The following is a 20,422-nucleotide window of genomic DNA, read 5'->3' on the forward strand; positions in this document are numbered from 1 at the left end:
ATAATTGAGCTCTGAAGAAAAGGATTTGGAAAAAGAAGGATGTAGACACGTCAGGATGGGACTGCAAGCAGGAACTAGAATGCTCCCGAGCGCCTCCGCGGTCCTCTCTTTGCTCCTTGCTTTCGCTCTCTGTGAACTAGCTCCACTCACCCCAAAGGGAATATGACCACCCCACAGCTCCCCAGTTCCTTCACTGAGCAAGAGGCTGTCTTAAACTCCTTTCGCCAGACCTCTGGGCTAAGGGAGGCTCATGAGCCTCCTTGGGTGATGCGCTCCTTGGCACATTCCTGCTCAGGATGGCCTGATTATAGTGGAAATGTGGCTTCTGGTGGGGTGTGACTGAACCTTGAGAGAGGGCAAATGAGACTCAGTCCCCCAAAACAGTGTAACTCGTGTGCTGACTAGAGAACCTCAAAAGGGAATGTAACTTTAGACTTTTTTTTTTTTTTTGAGTTCCATTTTGTTTTTCCAAGGTGTTTTTTTTCTTCTGTCTTTATGAAGCCACCTCTTTACATGGGCTTTAGTTCAGGTCATGGTGCAGCACCAGCAGGTCTCGATCATGGTGGGGGTGTTCTGTCCTTCCAGGCTTCACAGGATTGATTCCTGACTTCCTTGCTATGAACACCACAGTAATGCAGCTTCACATAGAGTTTGGGAAGCACATAAACGTCGAAGACATTTGCTTCAGATATGTTCCTGACAGCAGTGGCCTCTACAATGTTCCGAATGACCAACCTCTTAATAGCCTTGTCCTTGGGCATGTGCTGGGCACAGTTTGTGCAGCAAATTGGCTGCACATGGCTGCGGCCAATTTTGGCACGGCCATTGTTTCCTCTTTTTTTTTTTTTTTGGTCATCTTGGAGCCAAGCAAAAAACAAAACAAAACAAAACAAACAAACAAACAAAAAAAAACACTTGCCCAGCAGAAGTCAAAGGACATAATGTCTACTTGAGATTTTGAGGACGAATCATAATGAACAGGTAGAAAGGATGAATGGGAAGAGAGTACTCTAGTAATAGGGACACAGAGTGTGGCATTTTGGGAGATGTTAGGGAAGCCCCCGACAGATGAGCCTGGACAAATTGAGCAGATAGTACATTATCAGAGTCTTGTAAGCCTCACTGGGTTTGGTTTTCACTTTGAGTTCTGAGGGAAAGTATTAAAACTTTCTCTCTGTGTGTGAGTGCACATGAGCACACGCACGTGTATACACACACACATTGCACATGTACCAGTATGAATGTGAATGTGAAAGTCAGAGGAAACCTTGTTTCCTAGGTGCCCATTCCCTCCCTCCCTCCCTCCCTCCCTCCCTCCTTCCTTCCTTCTCCTTTCCTCCCTACTTTGGGCAGGGTTTCTCTCGCCAGCCTGGAACACAACAATTAGTCTAGACTGGCTGGCAGTGGGCCTGGAGACCTGTCTCCCCGTCTCCAGCACCTGCGCACAGCGCTGCACCTGGCTTTTTATATTTATACAGGCTCTGGGCTCAATCTCAGGTCCTTGTGCTTGGAAAGCAAACACTCACTGAGCGATGGCTCCAGCCCTGTGTAGTAAAGATTTTTAAAGAGAAATGAGGGCAGGATGAAGTGTACTGGAAATTTTATTCTACCAATAATATGGAGAATTCCTGGGGCTGGGAACACTGGACTGCTGGGGTCTCTTAGGTGCAATGATGGCGGCCAGAAGTGAGGAAGAAACGGAGTGAGGAGTGAGAAGGAAGTTGTCTAGGACATCTGTCTTTGCACAGAGCCTGGTTTATTTCGGATGCCTTGTGGAATGGTAGCACAGAAGCCAGATGAACTAGTATCCAGGCCAGTCTCTAGCCGATGTGTTTCTTGCTGCTCTGGTGGTCAGTGGTGTGAGTACAGAGGGCAGACTGGGAAATTCCAGCTGTGGGTCAGTGCCAATGAAACAAATGTTGAAGGCATTTTCTTCCGTGCCTGCTTGCAGCTGTTTGCGTCTCTTGATGCATCAGGGAACACTCACTTGGTAGCTGAAAAAGAAGAGAAGCGTTATGACAGAGAGAACTTGGAAGGAAGGAGGAGTGATGGGTAGTACAGATTTCCTTCCTAGTTGGCCCCCTACTGAAAAGGAATCTAAGGAGTTATTTTCTAGGGCGTCTCTATGAGACTTGGACAGCTGTTCATAGGAGAAGGTGTGGGTGGGAGCCAAATGGGAAGGGAAGGTCACGGTAGCTGCTGTGGGTGCCTGTAGCCGGTAGTGTTGCATGGGCCTGTTGGTGATTATCACGTTTTAGAAATACCTGGAGGCAGAAGAAAGAGATTTATGGGGAAATGCTGAATTCCTGTGTGAGTGTGTGTGTGTGTGTGTGTGTGTGTGTGTGTGTGTGTGCATGAGCAGGAGGTGTTGGATAAAAACTCATAAAAATTTGTGCCCTTGCACTTTGGACACTTGTAAATAACACTAACACCCACATTTTAGTTACAGGGTGAAGACCCGGTTGTTAGAGTAATCTTGTGTCAAGAGAACAAAAGAGAAGGCATTAAACAAACATTTCTCTGTCCCATGGCACTGGAGTAGAGATATTTGTGCTCATTCTCTGGGTCCACATGACATCATATCCCCATACCTATGTGGCCTGCAATGGCCCCAAATGCCTCAGAGCACCACGGAAGATCTGGATACAGTGGTGTTTTGTAAAAACCAGGAAATTTAAGTTTTCTTTTTAATAAATTTGATAGATTGTGTGGTCATGTAGTAATTTAGGAAGATCTGTAACTTTGTTAAAAGACACTACTCAATCGTAGATTGAGACATGAGAAAAACCTGATGTTGAAATATTTGACCATAAATTTCTATTCATGTTGCAGAAGGCCATTTACCATCTTCTGTAGTCAATAAACATATTTCTGTTGGCAAATGTACCATATAAGAACCTCCCAAAGTCAGAGATAGACGTTTCTTTTAGAAAACTGACTTTATTGTACTTTGAGTACCCCTGCATTTGTGACTACTTTAGAAGAAATATTCTTTGGTGAAAAGATTGGGATCTACATATTTTGCTTCGAGGAAAAAGAGTTCCTCTGTTCTATGTGGAAGTCAGTCCATGTGAGTTGTGTTCTGTTACCTTAAGGATGACATTGTTCCTAACAAATGGGGACACCTGGTTTTATTTGATTTTTTCAGTGACCTTCAGCACCATGCCCACCCCACTCGGACCCTCAGTAATCTTCAGGATTTGCAGTTGCCTGTGTCTTGGGTGTTCTAGAAGGCACTCTTGGGCCTGGGAAGAGCTGGCATTTACCTGGAAGATTTGAACTACCCAGGAGTCCCTTAAGTTACTGCACAATTGGTGTGTTTCAGGTTAAAAAGAAACTCAGGACAAATGGCCACCTGAGGTGCCTTTTAGCATACCAAAGCACGTGCTGGTCTCCAGGCCCTCTCAGCATGCAAGCACATGCTACAGATCCTAGGCTGGTACTCTTTCCTATAAAACCTTGCCATTTGGCCAACACTCTCTCGGTCCTCTTTGCTCCCTCTTTCTTTGCCCCCCCTTCTTGGCTCTTGTCCCCCCTCTGGCCCCTCTCTTGGTCTCCCTTGTCCACACTCTCTTTCCTTCACCCCCACTCTGCTGCTCTCTCTCTCTCCTCTCATGACCTGGTTCAGTCTCCTGGACATATTTAGTCCACTGCTTTCTCTCCCTGCTCTGGATCCTTCCAGGTGCTTCTGGCTGTACTCTCCCTCATATCGACAATAAAGACCTTCTCTTTAACCATACTTTTGGAGTGGTATACATTTTATACATCTGGTGGATAAATTTCACTTTATACATCTTGTGCTGAGACTCCCCACTTTTTCCAGTACATAAGTATTCCAGTTCCCTGTATGTTTTACATTTGCAGTTTAGCTGTGGGACTGAATTCCATAGTCACCTACAATGGCAATAGGCTTTTGTTAGCTGCCTGCCATTCCTGTGTCACGTTCTTATATATTTTCCAGGAGTCTCTGGACCTCAAAAGTAAGTTAGTATTCTTAAATTCTTGTCTTAGAATTTGCTTCCATGGAAGCCAAACTGATATTGGTCCATTTGTTCAAGATGGGGATCACCTGCTATTTCAAGTTTGGTTAAAAGCTGTAGAGTGTCAAAGCACAATGTTCAAACTATTGAGAAGATAATTCTTAGGTAAACAGATGGCACACATCAAATTCAAATCATTATGAGACAATTAGTAAATGACAAAGCTGAGCCAATGTGTACAGCTGGTGGGTAAAGAAACACTGGTTAATAATCTCCAGTTGCTGTGGTTTGGATCTGAATGTACCCCAGAGGTGCATGGAAGGCTTGGTCTCTGCTCCAGGTGCTGTTGGGAAGGGATGGCTGGAGTGGGAGGCTGCACTGGGTACTTTTCTCAGTACTTTGGCCAAACACTTGATCCGAAGCACCTTAAGGGAAGGATGGTTTTATCTGGCTCACGGTTTGAGGGGATATGGTCCATCCTGTTGGGCAGCGCATGGTGGTAGGAAGATGAGGCAGCTGATCACATGTGTCTACCATCAGGAAGAAGAGAGAAATGAACTCTGACCTGCACCTCGGTTCTTTGTTGTTGTTGTTCAGTCTGGGATGGCAGCCCATAGGATGACGGAACTGCCCAAATTGAGGGTAAGATATCTCTACTTGGTTACACCTTTGTGAAAACAGCCCCTCCCCCACAGAGATGCTTTTCTTGGTTCATTCCGGATTCAGAAAAGCTAACTAGATTAACCATCAGAGAGATCTTTGTCACTGGGAGGGTGCCCTAAAGTGGGGTAGTGGGACCTCCCTTTCCTCTTCTTCCCTCTGTTTCCTAGCCATAGCAGAAGATGAGATGTGCTCCCTCTACAGTCCCCAATGCAAAGGAACATCTAATCATAGATAGAAACCTACAGAACTTTACTCTTTTAAAAGCTGATCATCTCAGGTTGTTTGTTACAGTAACGGAAAATGGACAAACACAAACAGTTTTTATTATATTATCACTTACAGGAACAAAAACCATCAATCACATCAACTCAAATTTTATAGACTCAGAAAAGATGTGGGCCTCTGATAATTAGTAGTCATAGGTCAAATAATGTTAAACACTGAAGAGAACTTTAGGAAGAAGAGGAAAAGAAAAAAAAAACACAGACTTTAGATCAGTGGTCTCTGAAAACTTCGCTCTGGGTTTCATCCTCAGAAATCTGAGTGGACCTCTTTAAGACTCTAGTATCTCTCTCCCTCTCATCAAATTGCGATCAATGGTGTTAAGGGATGGAAAAGAGCATTCCTTCCTTCCTCTTGTGCTGAGTTAATGAGCGTGAAGGGCTGTCTCGTTATTAACTAATAAGGCCTATCTGCTGCTGCCATGTCTTGTTAAGCGCACAATTTGAAAAGTCAGGGCTGGTAAGTGAGGAGCTCTCTAACCCAGCCATTCAGAGCGAGATGATACTGCACATCATCGGGAATTACGACAGGCGGTTTAAGAGATGGTCTCAAAGCACAAGTTCAAATAACTCCTTCCTCCCTGCTCTCTTCGGAAGACCAGCAAGCCTCAAAAGCAGGCAGTGGAAGGCAGCATTGTCTCCTTGTAAATGGAATGACCTGATTTTTATCTCTAGTTGGATTCCAGGAGGAAGCATGATGTCATTCCAGCCCCTGGCCAGAAACCTTCTTGCTTAATGAGCACTTTGAGCTTGCTGGCAGCTGAGGGAGCCTTTGTTTACTGTGCTCAGAAGCCGGGGTCAAAGATTCTCTTGGCTCTTAGGAACAAAGGCACAGGCTTGCTAAAGGACCCATGTCTGAAAGTATAATGTAAGGTAATGACAGACAGACAGTACAGTTCCCAAAGGTTTCATAGCTAGGAGAGGAGCAGAGACACCATGACCAGACATTAATATGGTGTTGAAGCTATCCTTCTCTGGCCCCAAATGAGGGCTGAGTTTCAGCCAGGTTTCCTGTGGCAGGTGTACACCACTCTTCCAGCCCACAGCTCTCACAGACTCCTGCCCACCCCTCCAGCGTTCCTCAGCTGTTGGAACAGTTGCTGGTGGGTCTGGAAGGGCTCCACCTACTAGCAGCTGTTGAGCTGTATCCTGGGGGTAGAAACAGATGTCTAGAATACTGGTTACTAGCCACGGAGGTCAATACCAGGAACATAGCATTGGGGGGGGGAGGCTGATGTTAACCCGGGGTGCAGAGTAAGTGAGATTTCAGGCAGAAGATGGAGTGTTGAAGAAAAGAAAGTGGCTTCCAGTCTCCTTTACAAAGGGTGTAATCTCCCTGATGATTTTCCTTTTTAAAAAAGCATCTTTGTGCCTGGCATCCAGTGAGCTGCATATGGTTAAAGAGTACAGTGTGAGAAGTTCTGATACATACATTTGTGAAGAATCCCTCCCCAGAATGATGTGTGATACATGCTCATGAGTCATAACAAATGTGCCACTCTAGAGGGGGCGATGGCTAACGGGGGCGCCATGCATGTGCATATGGATATCTCTGGACCGTCTTGATTTTTATGGGAACCCAAAACTGTCCTAAATATAAAGCCTGTTTTTTTTTTTTTTCTTAAGGGCTAATAAAAATGTGGTGTTGACTCAGTCAGGATTACTGCTCCCGAAGCTTCCTTTTGATGCTTTGTAATCCCAAGTGTAAGCGCGTGGCCAGTGCTGAACACAAACCTCTCCCCATCCCAGGTGATGCCGTGAATGCAGAGCACTGCTCATCCTAAAGAGAAGAAGTGACATTTTTCTTGAGCCAAACATGAATTCCATGACCTGGAAACACAGATTTTGGGTTGCCACAAGAGATGTGTTCCACTGTGGAAGCAGTCACATGATATTTTATTAGTTACAGAATACAGAAAGTCATTAATCAAGGAATTTACCAAGTATGTTGCTGGTGATCACAGGCAGGCCGATTGCACTGAAACAGGGAATATGCTGTTGTAGGTTTTAGATGCTGTCTGAGGCATGTGTAGCATGTGGATTGGTGGGAGTTAATGTCTGCTAAGAATACATTTTATTTGTTTGTAAATATTTATTTGTCTATTTTTTATGTGCTTGAGTATTTGCCTGCATGCACATTTGTATACATGTATTTATGTGTACCACCTACATGCCTGGTGCCCATGGAGGCCAGAATGGGGCACTGAATAAGCCTGGAACTGGAATTACAGGTGGTTATGAACCATACTTGGGTGATGGAAACTGAACTGGGTTCCTCCGTGAGAGCAGTAAATGCTCTTAATCACTGAGCCATCTCCCTAGCCCCACATGAATGCATTTCAGGTCTTATACCTGATAGCTGAAGGACGTTAGGTTGGACATGGGAAGGCAGTTAATGCCAATGAAGGGGACTAGAATCACCTAGGGTAACTTGGTTTTGGATCTGCAAGTAACCAACTTTAAATTTCATTTTTTAAAAATCTTGTGCATGTGCATTTGTGTGGGAACACATGTGGGTGCATGTGTGGAGGTCAGAAAACAACTTGTAGGGGTTGGTTCTCTTTTTTCACCACGTGGATGCCAAGGATTGAACTCAGGTCTTCAGGCTTGAGGGCAGGCACCTTTACCCACTGAGCCATTTTGCCAGCCGTGTGCAAGTAGTTCTTGAGGATCATGAAGTTTCTCTCTCTCTCTCTCTCTCTCTCTTTGTTTTTTTGAGACAGGGTTCCTCTATGTAGCTTTTGGAGCCTGTCCTGGAACTCACTTTGTAGATCAGGCTGGCCTCGAACTCACAGAGATTCACCTCCCTCTGCCTCGTCACCAGAATGATGTGTGATACATGCTCATGAGTCATAACATGCTGGAATTAAAGGTGTGCACCACCACTGGCTGGCCGATCATGAAGTCTTAATCCATCATTCAGACTTGGAGAATCTTCAACACAGGCATAGCCTTTCCCCAAGAAGTTTAGTTTATAATTTCTCGTGTCTAAGTCTTATATGTGTGCAGGCAGAGTCCAAATGCTTTACCCCATGATACCACAGAGGCTCATTTCAAGGATCTGATGGAGATAGAGCAGACAAATCAGAAGAGGAGTCCTTAGGAGTGAGAAATGGATGTTCAAACCATCAAGGGAGAAGTCCCTGGGTCATGTGAGCATCATCAGCCACCTTGATCATGTCTGTTGTGGAATGTTACTTTAACTGTGTAAAGGTGTGTTGCTTTTGTTTATGTTGCATTTGATTAATTATGTAATGATGTGTTGCTGTTTCACCTTGTCTGCCCTGCACCTGATTGGTCTAGTAAAAAAGCTGAACAGCCAATAGCTATGCAGGAGAGGATAGGTGGGGCTGGCGGGTAGACAGAATAAGTAGGAGGGAAAATCTAGGCTTGAGAGAGAAAATAGAGAGAATAAGGAAGAGACAATGAGGGAGAAAGAGAGGGAGATGCCCAGGGCCAGCCAGGCAGGCAGCCTCCAGACAAACAGACATGGAGGAGGACATACAGAACAAAAGAAAGGAAAAAAGCCCTGAGGCAAAAACATAGATGAAGAGAAAGAGATTAAAATAGGATATAAGAGCTAGTGGGAAAAGCATTAACTAAGGCTGAGCATTCATAACTAATAATAAGTCATGGTTTGGGAGCTGGTTGGTGGCCAGAAGAAAGTCTGCTACACAGGTCTAATTGTTTCTCTGTTCCTACCCTCTAACAGAAGCAGTAATGCATGCTATATAGTAGGAGTATTACACTTAAAATTATCAAGAACACAGTACGACCTAAGAAAGTAAAGGCAAAAGACGAGGAAAGTGGGTTCCCTAACCAACCAAGAAATTCGGTGTGTGATAACACGCTTCTTGGCCAGACTGACTATATGTTTCTTCTGGTGTCTACCATCTTTGTACTCTATGAAATATATCACTTGGTGTTTGGAGTATTGGAAATCATTTATTGTTTTCATTTGACCTTTTCTTTTGGCCAGTTTGCTCCACAGCTATCACCTCACATGGAGGGACTGGCTCTCTAATTTTAAGAAAGATTAGTTTTTAATAGCTAAGCTATTTTAACTCTTACTTGTGACCATTAATTTCATTTGGCCTATAGTATTGCTATCAAATCAGATTTCAGTTTGGAGAAACTAAGTCACATTATGGAAGAAATTGGAAAGTCGCATTATAGAAAAAATCCAGCCGGGTGGTGGTGGCGCACGCCTTTAATCCCAGCACTCGGGAAGCAGAGGCAGGCAGATCTCTGTGAGTTTGAGGCCAGCCTGGGCTACCAAGTGAGTCCCAGGAAAGGCGCAAAGCTACACAGAGAAACCCTGTCTCAAAAAATCAAAAAAAAAAAAAAATCTAGTATTAGTACAGCATTATTTTAACTTCTTTCCCAACAAAACTGTCTTCTCCCCATATACTGAATGTTATTCATGGCTGAGATGGTCACAAAATGTCAGACTTATGAGAAATCAAGTCCACAGATGGAACATGGGGGTGGCTACATCTATGCCACCATGCTGGTGTGGAGGTCAGGGGACAGCCTTGAGTGTGCTGATCCTCACCTTCCACCTTGTTTGAGGCAGGTCCCTCTGTTGGTTATCACACTACACAGGGCCGGGCCAGCCAGCTCTCAAGCTTTTGGGGACTCTCCTGCCTCCACTTCTTGTCTTACCACAGGAGCACCAGGGCTGGAGACACACATTTCTGCTCCTGACTTTTACATGGGTTCTAGGGGTTCAAGCTCGGGTCCTTACACTTACCCAGCAAATGAACAAATGAATTATAGATTGAGATGTCTCTCCAGGCCCTAGATTCCAGAGATGTGTGTGTGTGTGTGTGTGTGTGTGTGTGTGTGTGTGTGTGTGTGTGTGTGTGTGTGTGTGTGTACAAAAGCAAAATTTTAATTTTCATAATCAGAAAGGAAACAGGACTTTAAAAGCCACAGCTATTTAGTAATATTCCCCACTTATTTCTTATTGGCAAAATACAGTGTTTAGTATTTTTTTAAATTCAAGATAACTGTACTTTGGGATGCCTTGAAGACTCATTTAGTCAGTAAACATGGACTTTTGAGTTGTAGTCTCTTAGCTTGTGATTCCCATCTTTTTGGAGTAACACTATTTCTGCATGGCCTGTTTTTGAACATGGAGCCTTTTCAAATTAAGATAGGCCTTAAAATTATTTTTAACAAATGCAGTCTGTGTTAAAAGTCCTAATCTATCTGTACTACCAGAGAGGTCTCTTTTGGCCCTTGCCCATGGCCAATTACCTGACATTTTAAATTACATTGTTAGTTAATTTATTTTGTATAATGGGGCACACGTATGCCATGGGACATACATGGGGTCAGAGGACAACCTGCAGAAGGTGGTTCTCTTCTTCCACCATGTGGGTCCCAGGGACCCGACCAGGTTGTCAGCTTACTGGCAAGTCTCTATACCCACTAAGCCAACTCACCAGCCCCACTTCACCAAGTTTGATTTTAAAACAACCAAATACCAAAATAAAGCAAAACAACAATGACAAAACCCACCAGGAATGTTATTGTCACTGGAGACAGTTTTCATACAATTTGGATTAAAGAAGCCAATTCCCAACATTTGGGTATCCCTAACAAGAGTCAGAGTCAGCGAAGTCAAAGCTGCTGCAGAGCAGGCAGAGGTTTGAAGACACCACAGGGCTTCCCAGTGCCTTTTAGGCCTGTGCGAGTATGTACATCTTAACAATTATATTATCAGCAGTAATAAAATAACCCAACGGGTTAGATAGAGTTGTTATTCTTGACTTTTTCTCAAGAGGAAGAAGATGTGTTAGTTTTGGCTCCAGGAGTTTGCACCTGAAATGAAATGCCCCTTTTCCCACAAGAAGAATTTAGGGGCTGGAAAGATGGTTCAGAGTTAAGAGTGTAAATTGTCCTTGCAGAGGTGTTGAATTTCATTCCTAGCACCTACATAGGACAGCCTGTAACTCCAGTTCCAGGGGACCCAATACCTCCTCTGACCTTCATGGATACTGTACTTAAATTCAACCACACACACACACATACACACAAAAATAAAACAAAACCAAAACCCAAAACAAAACAAACCCCTAAATATTAAATCAAAATTCCAAATTCTATTGAATAAGAAAAATTTATTTTTTGTTGTTGTTGTTTGTTTTTTAATGAGGGTCACGAGAAATTTGAATCTTCTGAAGCGTGAAGACTGGGATTAAATAGCGTAGGACGCAGAAGGAGTGGAGGAAAGCAGGTGGAGGAGAGGACACAGTGTCAGACTCACTGAAGCCAAGATCAGCATTAGTTCTTATCAATTTGAAAAATATACCAAAGTGAATCACAATATTTTAGACAATCTCAAAAGATCAGGATATAAAAGGATTTAAGAAGTATAAAAGAGTGAGAGAGTTTAAATGTCAGAGGGATTTTGAGTTCAGTGACGCGGGTCACTCGCGCTGATATAGGTGACAAGGAGGACCTCCCACCTTTTCTGAAGTCTGCATGGATATGTTTTCTGAAGAAGGTGGCACAGGTTCGAGATAAGAAGCACAAATCCAAGAGTTTATCTTCTGAAGCAGTATAGCAAAGGAGGTGGTTAGAAGTGCCCCACAGGGTCCCTTTGGTGTGGTGTCTGTTGAAGTTGATGAAATCACCTGGTTTTCTCTCGTTCACTTTGTTCTTCAGCTCTCGGGCGCTCACTGTCGAAAAGCTCTGTAGCCAATTTTGTTTTCCGTTATTTGAAAGATCCTTTGTGTTAGTGAAAACGGTCTCCTTTTAGCAAGAGATGTCTCATACAGTCCTTTCTCTATTTTTATAGAATCTAGCAATTATTTCAAAGGAAGTGTGATGCTTTACAGAAAGGACAAGATCTTAAATTTATAAGAACTAATGATCAAGCTTTGGTTAATTTTGACAATTGATTTCTAAATGCCATTTGTTCCCCCAGTTAATCCAAATGACTAGAGGCGGCAGGCATGGTGAAATGTTAAGGTGTAGACTTAAATATTAGTCCACTAAGTGAGTTTTAAATTACTGTGTAATTCAGTAATCTTCTGATCCCCTCTTCCAAGCATTTCCCGAGTCTGAGGTGTGGAGGTTGTATTGTAGAAGTAGCCATTGTTCTATGTATTTTGACCAGTTGTGGGTTTCTGTGATGCTCTCTATCTGATGAGGGGTGACAGCTATACTTATTGCCTATACAGATGGGTATTTAGAATGAAGTTGGGAATTTTACTTGTTATGATCTAGGTGCTCCCCAACCTGCCATCAGTGACTCAGTGCCAGCAACCACGTCATCATCAACCACCAAATGCGGCATGCCCTTAAAAAGTCCCAGCCATCACAGCCCCCGTCTCTCTCTGTGTTCTTCTGCCTCTCTCTGTCTCATCTCTCTGTCTCTCTCTCCCTCTTGTGCCCTCTCAGAGGCAGCCTTTTGCTGCCCCCCCCATAAATCTCTTGCATGAGATCTGTTGCATAGTGTGATCTTTGTGGCATTCCTTGGACCTGATCGGCCAAGGTCCTCTTCTGCAGAAACCCTAACAATACTAGTTTAGGAAAGTGGCAGTAGTAGGCTCACAACCTTGGGTGACTTCACAACCATGGCTATCTGGCCATGTTTATAACAATAGGCATAAATCCCCTCCTGTTGAGCATGCACCACGTCATTTTAGACAGCTGTTGATTGCCCCTAAGACTCAAGTGCCACTACTGCACCTTTGGGAATATCTTGCCACATGATGATTACTGTGGTTCATAATCTTTACAGCTGGGGAGCACTGTTGATTGCTTTTCTTTCTTGGCAGCTTGCATAGCACTTTCAGATACTATGAGAACCAGTCTTCGGGGAGGAGGCTTCCAGGTCCGTTCCAGCTTGATTCTTCCAAGTCCTGTGTCCCAAGTGTGTCTTCAGCACTAAGTCCTTACCTTCAAGGTCTGGGAGGAGAGCAAGGGCGTTGACAATGGTCATTTATAAGTCCACCCCTGTCATCTGGACACCGACGTATATTTCCTCAAGCTGTAGCATTCAGCCCTGGCTCTGAAAGGCTGAGGGCCCACTCATAATGCATTCTGGCTGTCTCTAAGAGGTCCCATAGTCGTAACAATTCCAACACTATTTAAAGGTCCAAGTTAAAAAAAAATCTCTTCTGAGTCTAAAGGCAAACATTTATCCACAAGCCGCTTAGAATTAAGACCAAGATGCATACTTTGAATGACACAGAGCAAATATTCTCACTCAGAAGGGAACAATAAAGGAACAGAAATGAGGGATGGGGGAATCAAGGCAAGACTGAAGCCAGGCAGGGAAAACATGAAATCCTAGAAGTTCGTGTCTGACATCCAGGGCATGTAGTAACACGGGTTCTCCAAAGACTTAGACAATTGCCTCAATGACTTGCTGGTTGCAGTCCTCCGTGTCTCTTACTTGGGCTGGCAGATACTCCATGCTTCTGACATCACTAGTTTTCTGGAGTCTCTATTATATCTTTGGTTTCACAGAGCTATAAACTTTACCCTCTCCAAGAGCTGTCTGTAGGAAACCTCATTCTGATACATGTTGCCTGTCCTCCAAGACTTTCTGCCAACATCTGTGGGCAAACCTCCTGATCCTATAGTTTTTGCATTCAGCAAGCCTTCAAAAGCCAGATGAGGTCTGTGGCTAGCAGAAACAGTAGCTAGCCTTCACTGGGCCATCCATGCAGTGACCACTGAGTCCCTGGATGGCTAAGTAAGGGAGGCAGCTTACTAGATGGTATGGTCAAAAGGGTGTCCTAGCAGTGCATTCTTCTCAAAGAGAAAGCTTCAAATGCCTCTCAGCAAGTAACTTTATTCCTTCATATCTGGAGCTTGCCATGGTGTGTGTGTGTGTGTGTGTGTGTGTGTGTGTGTACAGAAAAACCCTAAGAGGTCTTCAAGATGACATAAATGTTGTGGTTCTTTGGGGAGGACTTTTCTCTTCAGAAACCATCATCCCGGCTCTAATAGTCTTGTGATGTAAGCATCAATGTAAGCTTGTTTGCATTCACTGTAACTGAAGGACTTTGAGCTTCTGAGCTTCTTAAATGTACAAACCTATCTTCTTCCTAAGATTTGGAAGGATTGAGGTTATTTCTTCAAATACTCCCTGTTCCTTTCTATTCTACTTTTGGGGCTCCTGCAATGCATATATCAGTGCACTCAATGAAATTGCAGAAGTTGTTTGGACTTTTTCCTTGTATTTATTTATTTTGAATGCTGTTGTTATTTTGAGACAGGGTCTTATATTACCAAAGATGGCTTTGAACTCACTATATAGCTAAAGGTAACCTTAAACTCTCAATCTTTTCTACTTCCACCTGCCAGGACCTTGGTATTGTGTCGCTATTTCCAGCTTTGCTTAGGCCTTTTCCTCCCTCCTTCTCCACCTGTTAACCTCTGATTTGGCAGGTAAATTAGATAAAGGATGGAGCTTGATGTTTCTTACAGCTGGAGCCGATAAGGATCAAACTACAAATTAGATCAATGCTAAAATATGTCTTCTTGGATGCCAAAAAATTGGAATCCATGAGTAGAACTGAACAGCAAGGAGTTAAGAAAATGTGGTAGACAGTGAGGGAACAGTTCATGGGAGAAGTGGGGTGTGATGCCCAAGATGGTGTTCACTAGAAGGTTAAAAAAAAGAACCATCTTTTAGCAGAGACCTCAGGATCAGTATGGAGAGTCAGAGGCTGATCCTCAATGTTGGGTCATGAGCTTTATGAGGTAGGAAAGGTTCTAATGAGTTTATGAATTTTTTACTACCATGAAAACTGGAAATTGGGTTTATAGGTTGTTAAAGCAATGAAGCATGGGCAAAAAAAGAAAGAAAGGAAGGAAGGAAGGAAGGAAGGAAGGAAGGAAGGAAGGGAGGAAGGAAGGAAGGAAGAAATAAATTTACCTAACTGGGTTACCCAAAAGGAAATGTGGCAAGATTTGTATGAATTAGAGTTCCTATGAAAAAAGCTGACAGAAAGCCAAATGTTGGGCTTGTAGGTCTCTGGAAGGCTTTGAAGAATGAAAAGCTGCTCATCAAAGATGTAGATGATTGTGCTATCTACTGTGGAGAAAGATTTTTGGAGTGGGAACCACACGCCAGCTACTTCTCTAAAGGGATGGCCAAGGCTGCCTGCAATTGAGGACCATGTAGAACCACCAGAAGCCACATGCTGAAATATATTTTTCTTGCTCCTATATTAGCTGGGCTTGGGTTGATATTGGAACCTGGTGTGCTTGGCCCCTGACAGCCTCTAGGAAGAGCAGGAGCAATGACTAGCAGATGAACACAGAGATATTACAGCATAAGAAAAGCATTAAGCATGTCTTAGGAGTGAGCAGTTATTACCCACCCCCAGAATGTACTAGTCACATTTCTCCTATGGGAGCAGACATTGTTTCAGAGCCTGTCTAACTCAGGAAGCCAGAGGCGTGTGGTAGGCAGATGCTGTTTATGGAAACCACACCCCTTCTTAGCTGACTAAGGATCAGGAACCAACACTGCTACTGTGTGTGTGTGTGTGTGTGTGTTGTTTTTTTTGTTTTTTTTTTTTTTTTTTTTTTTTTTTTGTGTGTGTGTGTGTGTGTGTGTGTGTGTGTGTGATGTGTGTGGGAGTGTCACAACAGTGTTCCAGGATGGGTGCAACAGTTCACAGAGAATGACTTGTGGGACAAAGAGTTAAATAATGTGTGCTTCCTCTCTACATGGCTGAGCCAACATTGTTATTTTCAGGCACCAAATGGATAGTTGGGAGAGTTGGGATGGGATAGTTTCATGCTGTACTAGAAACTGCACTTGCCCTTAGTATTCCTTTAGCCAAATCCTTAGCCAATTAGCATTTTCTTGGAATGCTTGGTGGTAGGTCTTTATAGATCCTGCCTATCCTCCATAAAAAAATTTCATTGCATAGGTGATATATTAAACTTTGAGTGTCTTACATATTGGGAAAGGCATCTGAGATATGTGAAAGCACACCTAAAGGAATGTGGATGGGAAATGAGTCTGAACAGAGTGTGGAGCCAGCCACAGCTGTGAATTCTGGGAGTTCTATGCTTGAGGAAGGCACAGACGATACCTAACAAGATAAAAGTCTTACAAGAGCCTATGCCTATAAATGTAAAAACACCAGTTAAGGAGTGTGTTGGCTAGTCTTATGTCCACTTCAGACACAGACTGGAGTTATCTGAAAGGAGGGAACCTCAATTAAGATAATGCCTCCATAAGGCATTAATTAGTGATTGATGGGGAGGGCCCAGCCCATTAGGGGTGGTACTATCCCTGGGATGGTAGGTTCTGGATTCTATAAGAAAGCAGGCTGAGCAAGCCATGGGAAGCAAGCCAGTAAGCAGCACCCCTCCACGGTCTCTGCATCAGCTCCTGCCTCCAGGTTCTTGCCCTGTTTGAGTTCCTGTCCTGACTTCTTCGATGATGAACAGCAATATAAGTGTAAGCCAAACAAACCCTTTCCTCCTCAACTTGCTTTGAGTCATGGTATTTCATCATAGCAAAAGTAACCCTAATTAAGACAAGGAGTTTAGACAAAGACGGCACATTTTATATGTAGGAAAAGGCATGCACAGAAGTCATAGGTTATTAAATAAAATCCCAGTGCCAGAGGTGAGTTATCTCCCTACCAACTGGTAAGTTGTTGACCAAGAAGGCCCCTGAAGTCCAACAAACCATAAAGGCTATTGCTATTATTGTATACAAATTAGAGTTATCTGGTTGAGGTGCATTGCCAAAGACATTATACTCTTTAATTGCAGGATATGGAGAAATCAAGCTGGGACTGAGCCGGAAGCTCCCACCCTAGCAACAAGCTTTAATAGTGCTGGAAGGTTCTATGTAGTCTGTTGGAAAAGAGTTGTCACCAAAGGTCCTGCACAGTTGTAGATCCTGCACACTACACTATCAACATGCCCGGTAACTGTGTTTACCAGCGCAATAGTAATGGTATTGTTAGGGGTGTGACCAACTGACTGCTGATCAAATTTAAGGCCAGCTGCCTAGGAGGAGTCCATGTTTGTTACTGTAAGACAAATCCTTGTAGCTGGGAAGCTCATGCTACTGCTGTTGTTTGGTTAAATGGATACAATGTATCTACAAGAAGGGTTTAAACATTTATGTTTATGCTCATATATTATTGCTGCATTTGCCTTGGTCAGGGAGGCTTCTTTTGGAGTGGGGCTGAAGTTACTGTGGCAACTTAGGCTGTCAAAATGCTGAGAATGGGAGAAAACAATTACACATCAGTGCTCTTCCCTCTAAGACTCTGAGAACACCATGGAAGAGAGGCTGGAAAGAAGGGAAGGGCTGGAAGAAGTTGAGAGTCATTGTGCTGTTCCTTCAGGAAAATGACGTCTCTGTTGTCATCTTGAACTCAGAACAGCTGTGATTATCCACATAAATATATGATACCCTCACAGGTTCATGTCCACTAACATTCCCTTGTGAAGGTGGGGTAGGGACTTACTAGCAGTGTACAAGGCAGTGTGTGAAGCAATTCATGAGACCACTCTCAGTCCCTATGATGTATAGCCCTTAATAATTGTTGGGTTTGGAGAAGACGCTCTTTGGAGGTGTAGTTGTCTGTAAGTTTCTCATGCCCTTGAAAATAACCTCTTACCCATGATCCTATAACTAACCCCAATTACATTCATGGATTTGCCAAGGTAGACTTGGGTGCAATCATTACTGTGGTCTGTCATTGGTGCCGTATCTGAGGTGAGATATGATTGATCAAGATTTTTCAGGAAAAGTAACTCGATAGCAGCTTTCTGGAATGGTTATTAGCAGATATTCTATGAAAATTGAGGGGAAAAAAAGAAAAAGTGATATTTTCCAGAGAGAAAAGGACTATGGTAGGAATAAATGATTCTTCCCTAAAAAGATTGATTATAAAAACCAGAGTCCATGATCAATTGCAACCTGGTTGGTAACCTTTAGAGAACTGGAAAATGACTCCCAAAGAACATGGCGAGAGAAATGTCGCATGGATACAGCCTTCTGCCAGGCCCTCACTGAAGAATCAAGACAAAGATACATAAGCATGGTTCTTGTCCTCAGGGAGCTCCTGATTTAGTGGGCTATTACTGAGATTTATTCTCAAGGTAAAAATAGAGTATGTGGGACTGATAGGGAACGAAGTGGTCCTCTGCAGCCATCAGCTTCCCAGGCACCATTTTAGGCATATGAATATCAGTTTGTTGGTTTCTACTGAGCCAAATGGCATGCTTGGTGGTCAGCAGTTCTCTTTACAATAGCAGAGATCTGGATAGTAAGTGTCTTCCATGTCTGGATCAGGTGAGGGGGGCTGCCTTTGAGGTGAGCCTTTTCTATATTAAAGAGAAAACCTAATTTACAACCTAATGGCCAGATTAAAGATAAAAGTGGGGAAAACATGGCCAAGGAGACATTGGGAGCTACAACTTAATGGCACATACATTTCATAGACACGCCAAGCCTGACCCCTACAGGCAGCTGCCTGCACACCTGCTGGGGGAGATAGACTAGGTGTGAGGCAGGTTTCAAGTACTCACATGGAAACCGCGCAGGCTGCTTCTAACTAGTTGTCAGGCATATGGCTTCCAGTATTAGATTAAAATCAGCCACTCATGGCCTTTCAGTAATTAATATTGACACATGATCTGCTGGTAACTGAAATCAAATTCAAGATGAACGAGTGACAGAGGCTTTAAACTGGCCACTGAACTATAGGGTACACAGATGACAGAAACACAATGGCTAACAAGCTCTGTTCCTTGGCTAACAAGGTCTGTTCCTTGGCTAACAAGGTGTAAGGCAGGCTAACAAGCTCTATTCCTTGGCTAACAAGGTCTGTTCCTTGGCTAACAAGGTGTAAGGCAGGTTAACAAGGTCTGTTCCTCAGCTACCAAAGTGAAGGACAGACAGACATAATCAATGCAATTTTGTACCAGTCCTTCCTACTGCAGGTGTTTCCTGTGTTCTAGGCTACCCAGAGTAGCTCTCAGACACTACAAGGGTAAACTAAATGATATTAAAGTTAAACACTTCCTTCTTTGTTGACCAAAAAGGTGGAGTACTGCTTTTGTGTTTAAGGCCTAGGTCATTCTCTGAGGAGGACCATTTTGTGCTATTGTTAATAAAAAAGTACAAGGAAAAAAAAGGCTTGGGGTACCTGGTTCACTCTGTTTTCCAGGGTGCCCGGCTTGTCTCTCTACAGTGAGTCTTTTTACTTTTACTTTATTAGAGGTATGACTTTCCCCGCTTCGATCTCCTTTCCTCAACTCCTTACTTACCCAGATGCTCACAGACTTCTCACCCTCTAACCCCAGGAACTTGTCCTCTGGGTCTACGCTGTGTCTTTTTGTTTTGTTTTGTTTTGTTTTCGGTTTTTCGAGACAGGGTTTCTCTGGATAACAGCCCAGCTGTCCTAGAACTAACTCTGTAGACCAGGCTGACCTCTAACTCATAGAGATCCTCCTGCCTCTGTTTCCTGAGTGCTGGGTTTAAAGGCATGCGCCACCATGCCCACCTAAAAGTGAGGCTTTTACAAGAATGATAGGTTAGATATTTGGACCTTGGTATTATGACTCCTGTTATAGGGTTCTTCTCATCACAACATCCATTTTCCAGCTTATTGTATATATTTTGTATTTATTTATTCACACATACAATGTTGCATTATATCATCAACTATATCTCAGGAGCTGTTCTAGGGAAAGAGCACAAAGAAATGAACAGAATTCAGTCCCATATTTTAGACACTAACAGTGCAAGACAGGAAAGAGGTGACAGGACATGGTAGCAATTGCTTTAATCTGCCACAGAATGAATGGTTTGTGTATGATTCTGTGGAAACAGGCAGGAAGAAATACTCAGTGTGGTCCTGACTAAAGAGTAGACATTTGGGGCTGGAGAGATGGCTCAGTGGTTAAGAGCACTGGTTGCTTTTCCAGAGGTGCTGAGTTCAATTACCAGCACCCACATGGTAGCTCACAATCATTTAAAATGGGGTCCAATGCCCTCTTCCAGCATTCAGATGAACACACAGACAGAACATTTGTACATAAATAAATAAATAAATCTTCTTAAAAAACAGTAGACATTTGACTTTTCCATCTAATGGGGCCACACCTTTCATTTCACTTCATGTTTTACAGGTATGAATGGACACAGAGGGCCTGCAGATTGCTCAATGAAAGCTTTGAACAAACAGTGACCAAAGCCTGGACTCCGGCAGCCCCAACAGGCTAGGTAGCACACCCACCTTATCACATCCATTACAGAGACAAGAAATGGTGAAAAATCAAGCTAGAGTGCTTAATCATTGGCCACACTGAGAAGGGGAGATAAAGGAGCACAGTGACCTCAACTCTGCCTTTGGAATGCTGGCATGAGCTTTGGGTTTAGAGAGAGGAAGCACTCGGGCAAGGGGCAAGCAGTGTGCGTGATGAAGCCATCCTGGTCAAGCTGTCATCCTGGTTATGGTCTCACTTCTGGTTTTGCAAGGGGGT

General features: G+C 43.5%; 1 protein-coding gene and 1 long non-coding RNA gene across 4 annotated transcripts in view; both read right to left on the reverse strand.

Annotated features, from left to right (window-relative positions):
• Positions 1 to 509: 509 nt before the first annotated feature.
• Positions 510 to 1,038, reverse strand: LOC114686555 (40S ribosomal protein S26-like). The gene is given in 2 exon segments (XM_028861223.1): positions 510 to 856; positions 966 to 1,038. Coding segments are annotated over 2 exon segments (420 nt in total).
• Positions 1,039 to 1,583: 545 nt separating this feature from the next.
• Positions 1,584 to 20,422, reverse strand: part of LOC114686557 — a 32,667-nt gene continuing 13,828 nt past the window's right edge. For all 3 annotated transcript variants that reach the window (XR_005091859.1, XR_003733588.2, XR_003733586.2), the window contains one exon: positions 1,584 to 1,994. This is a non-coding gene — a long non-coding RNA (uncharacterized LOC114686557). The remainder of the gene's footprint in view (positions 1,995 to 20,422) is intronic.

The sequence above is a fragment of the Peromyscus leucopus genome, chromosome 6, assembly GCF_004664715.2.
Source record: "Peromyscus leucopus breed LL Stock chromosome 6, UCI_PerLeu_2.1, whole genome shotgun sequence".
Classification (NCBI taxonomy): Eukaryota; Metazoa; Chordata; class Mammalia; order Rodentia; family Cricetidae; genus Peromyscus; species Peromyscus leucopus.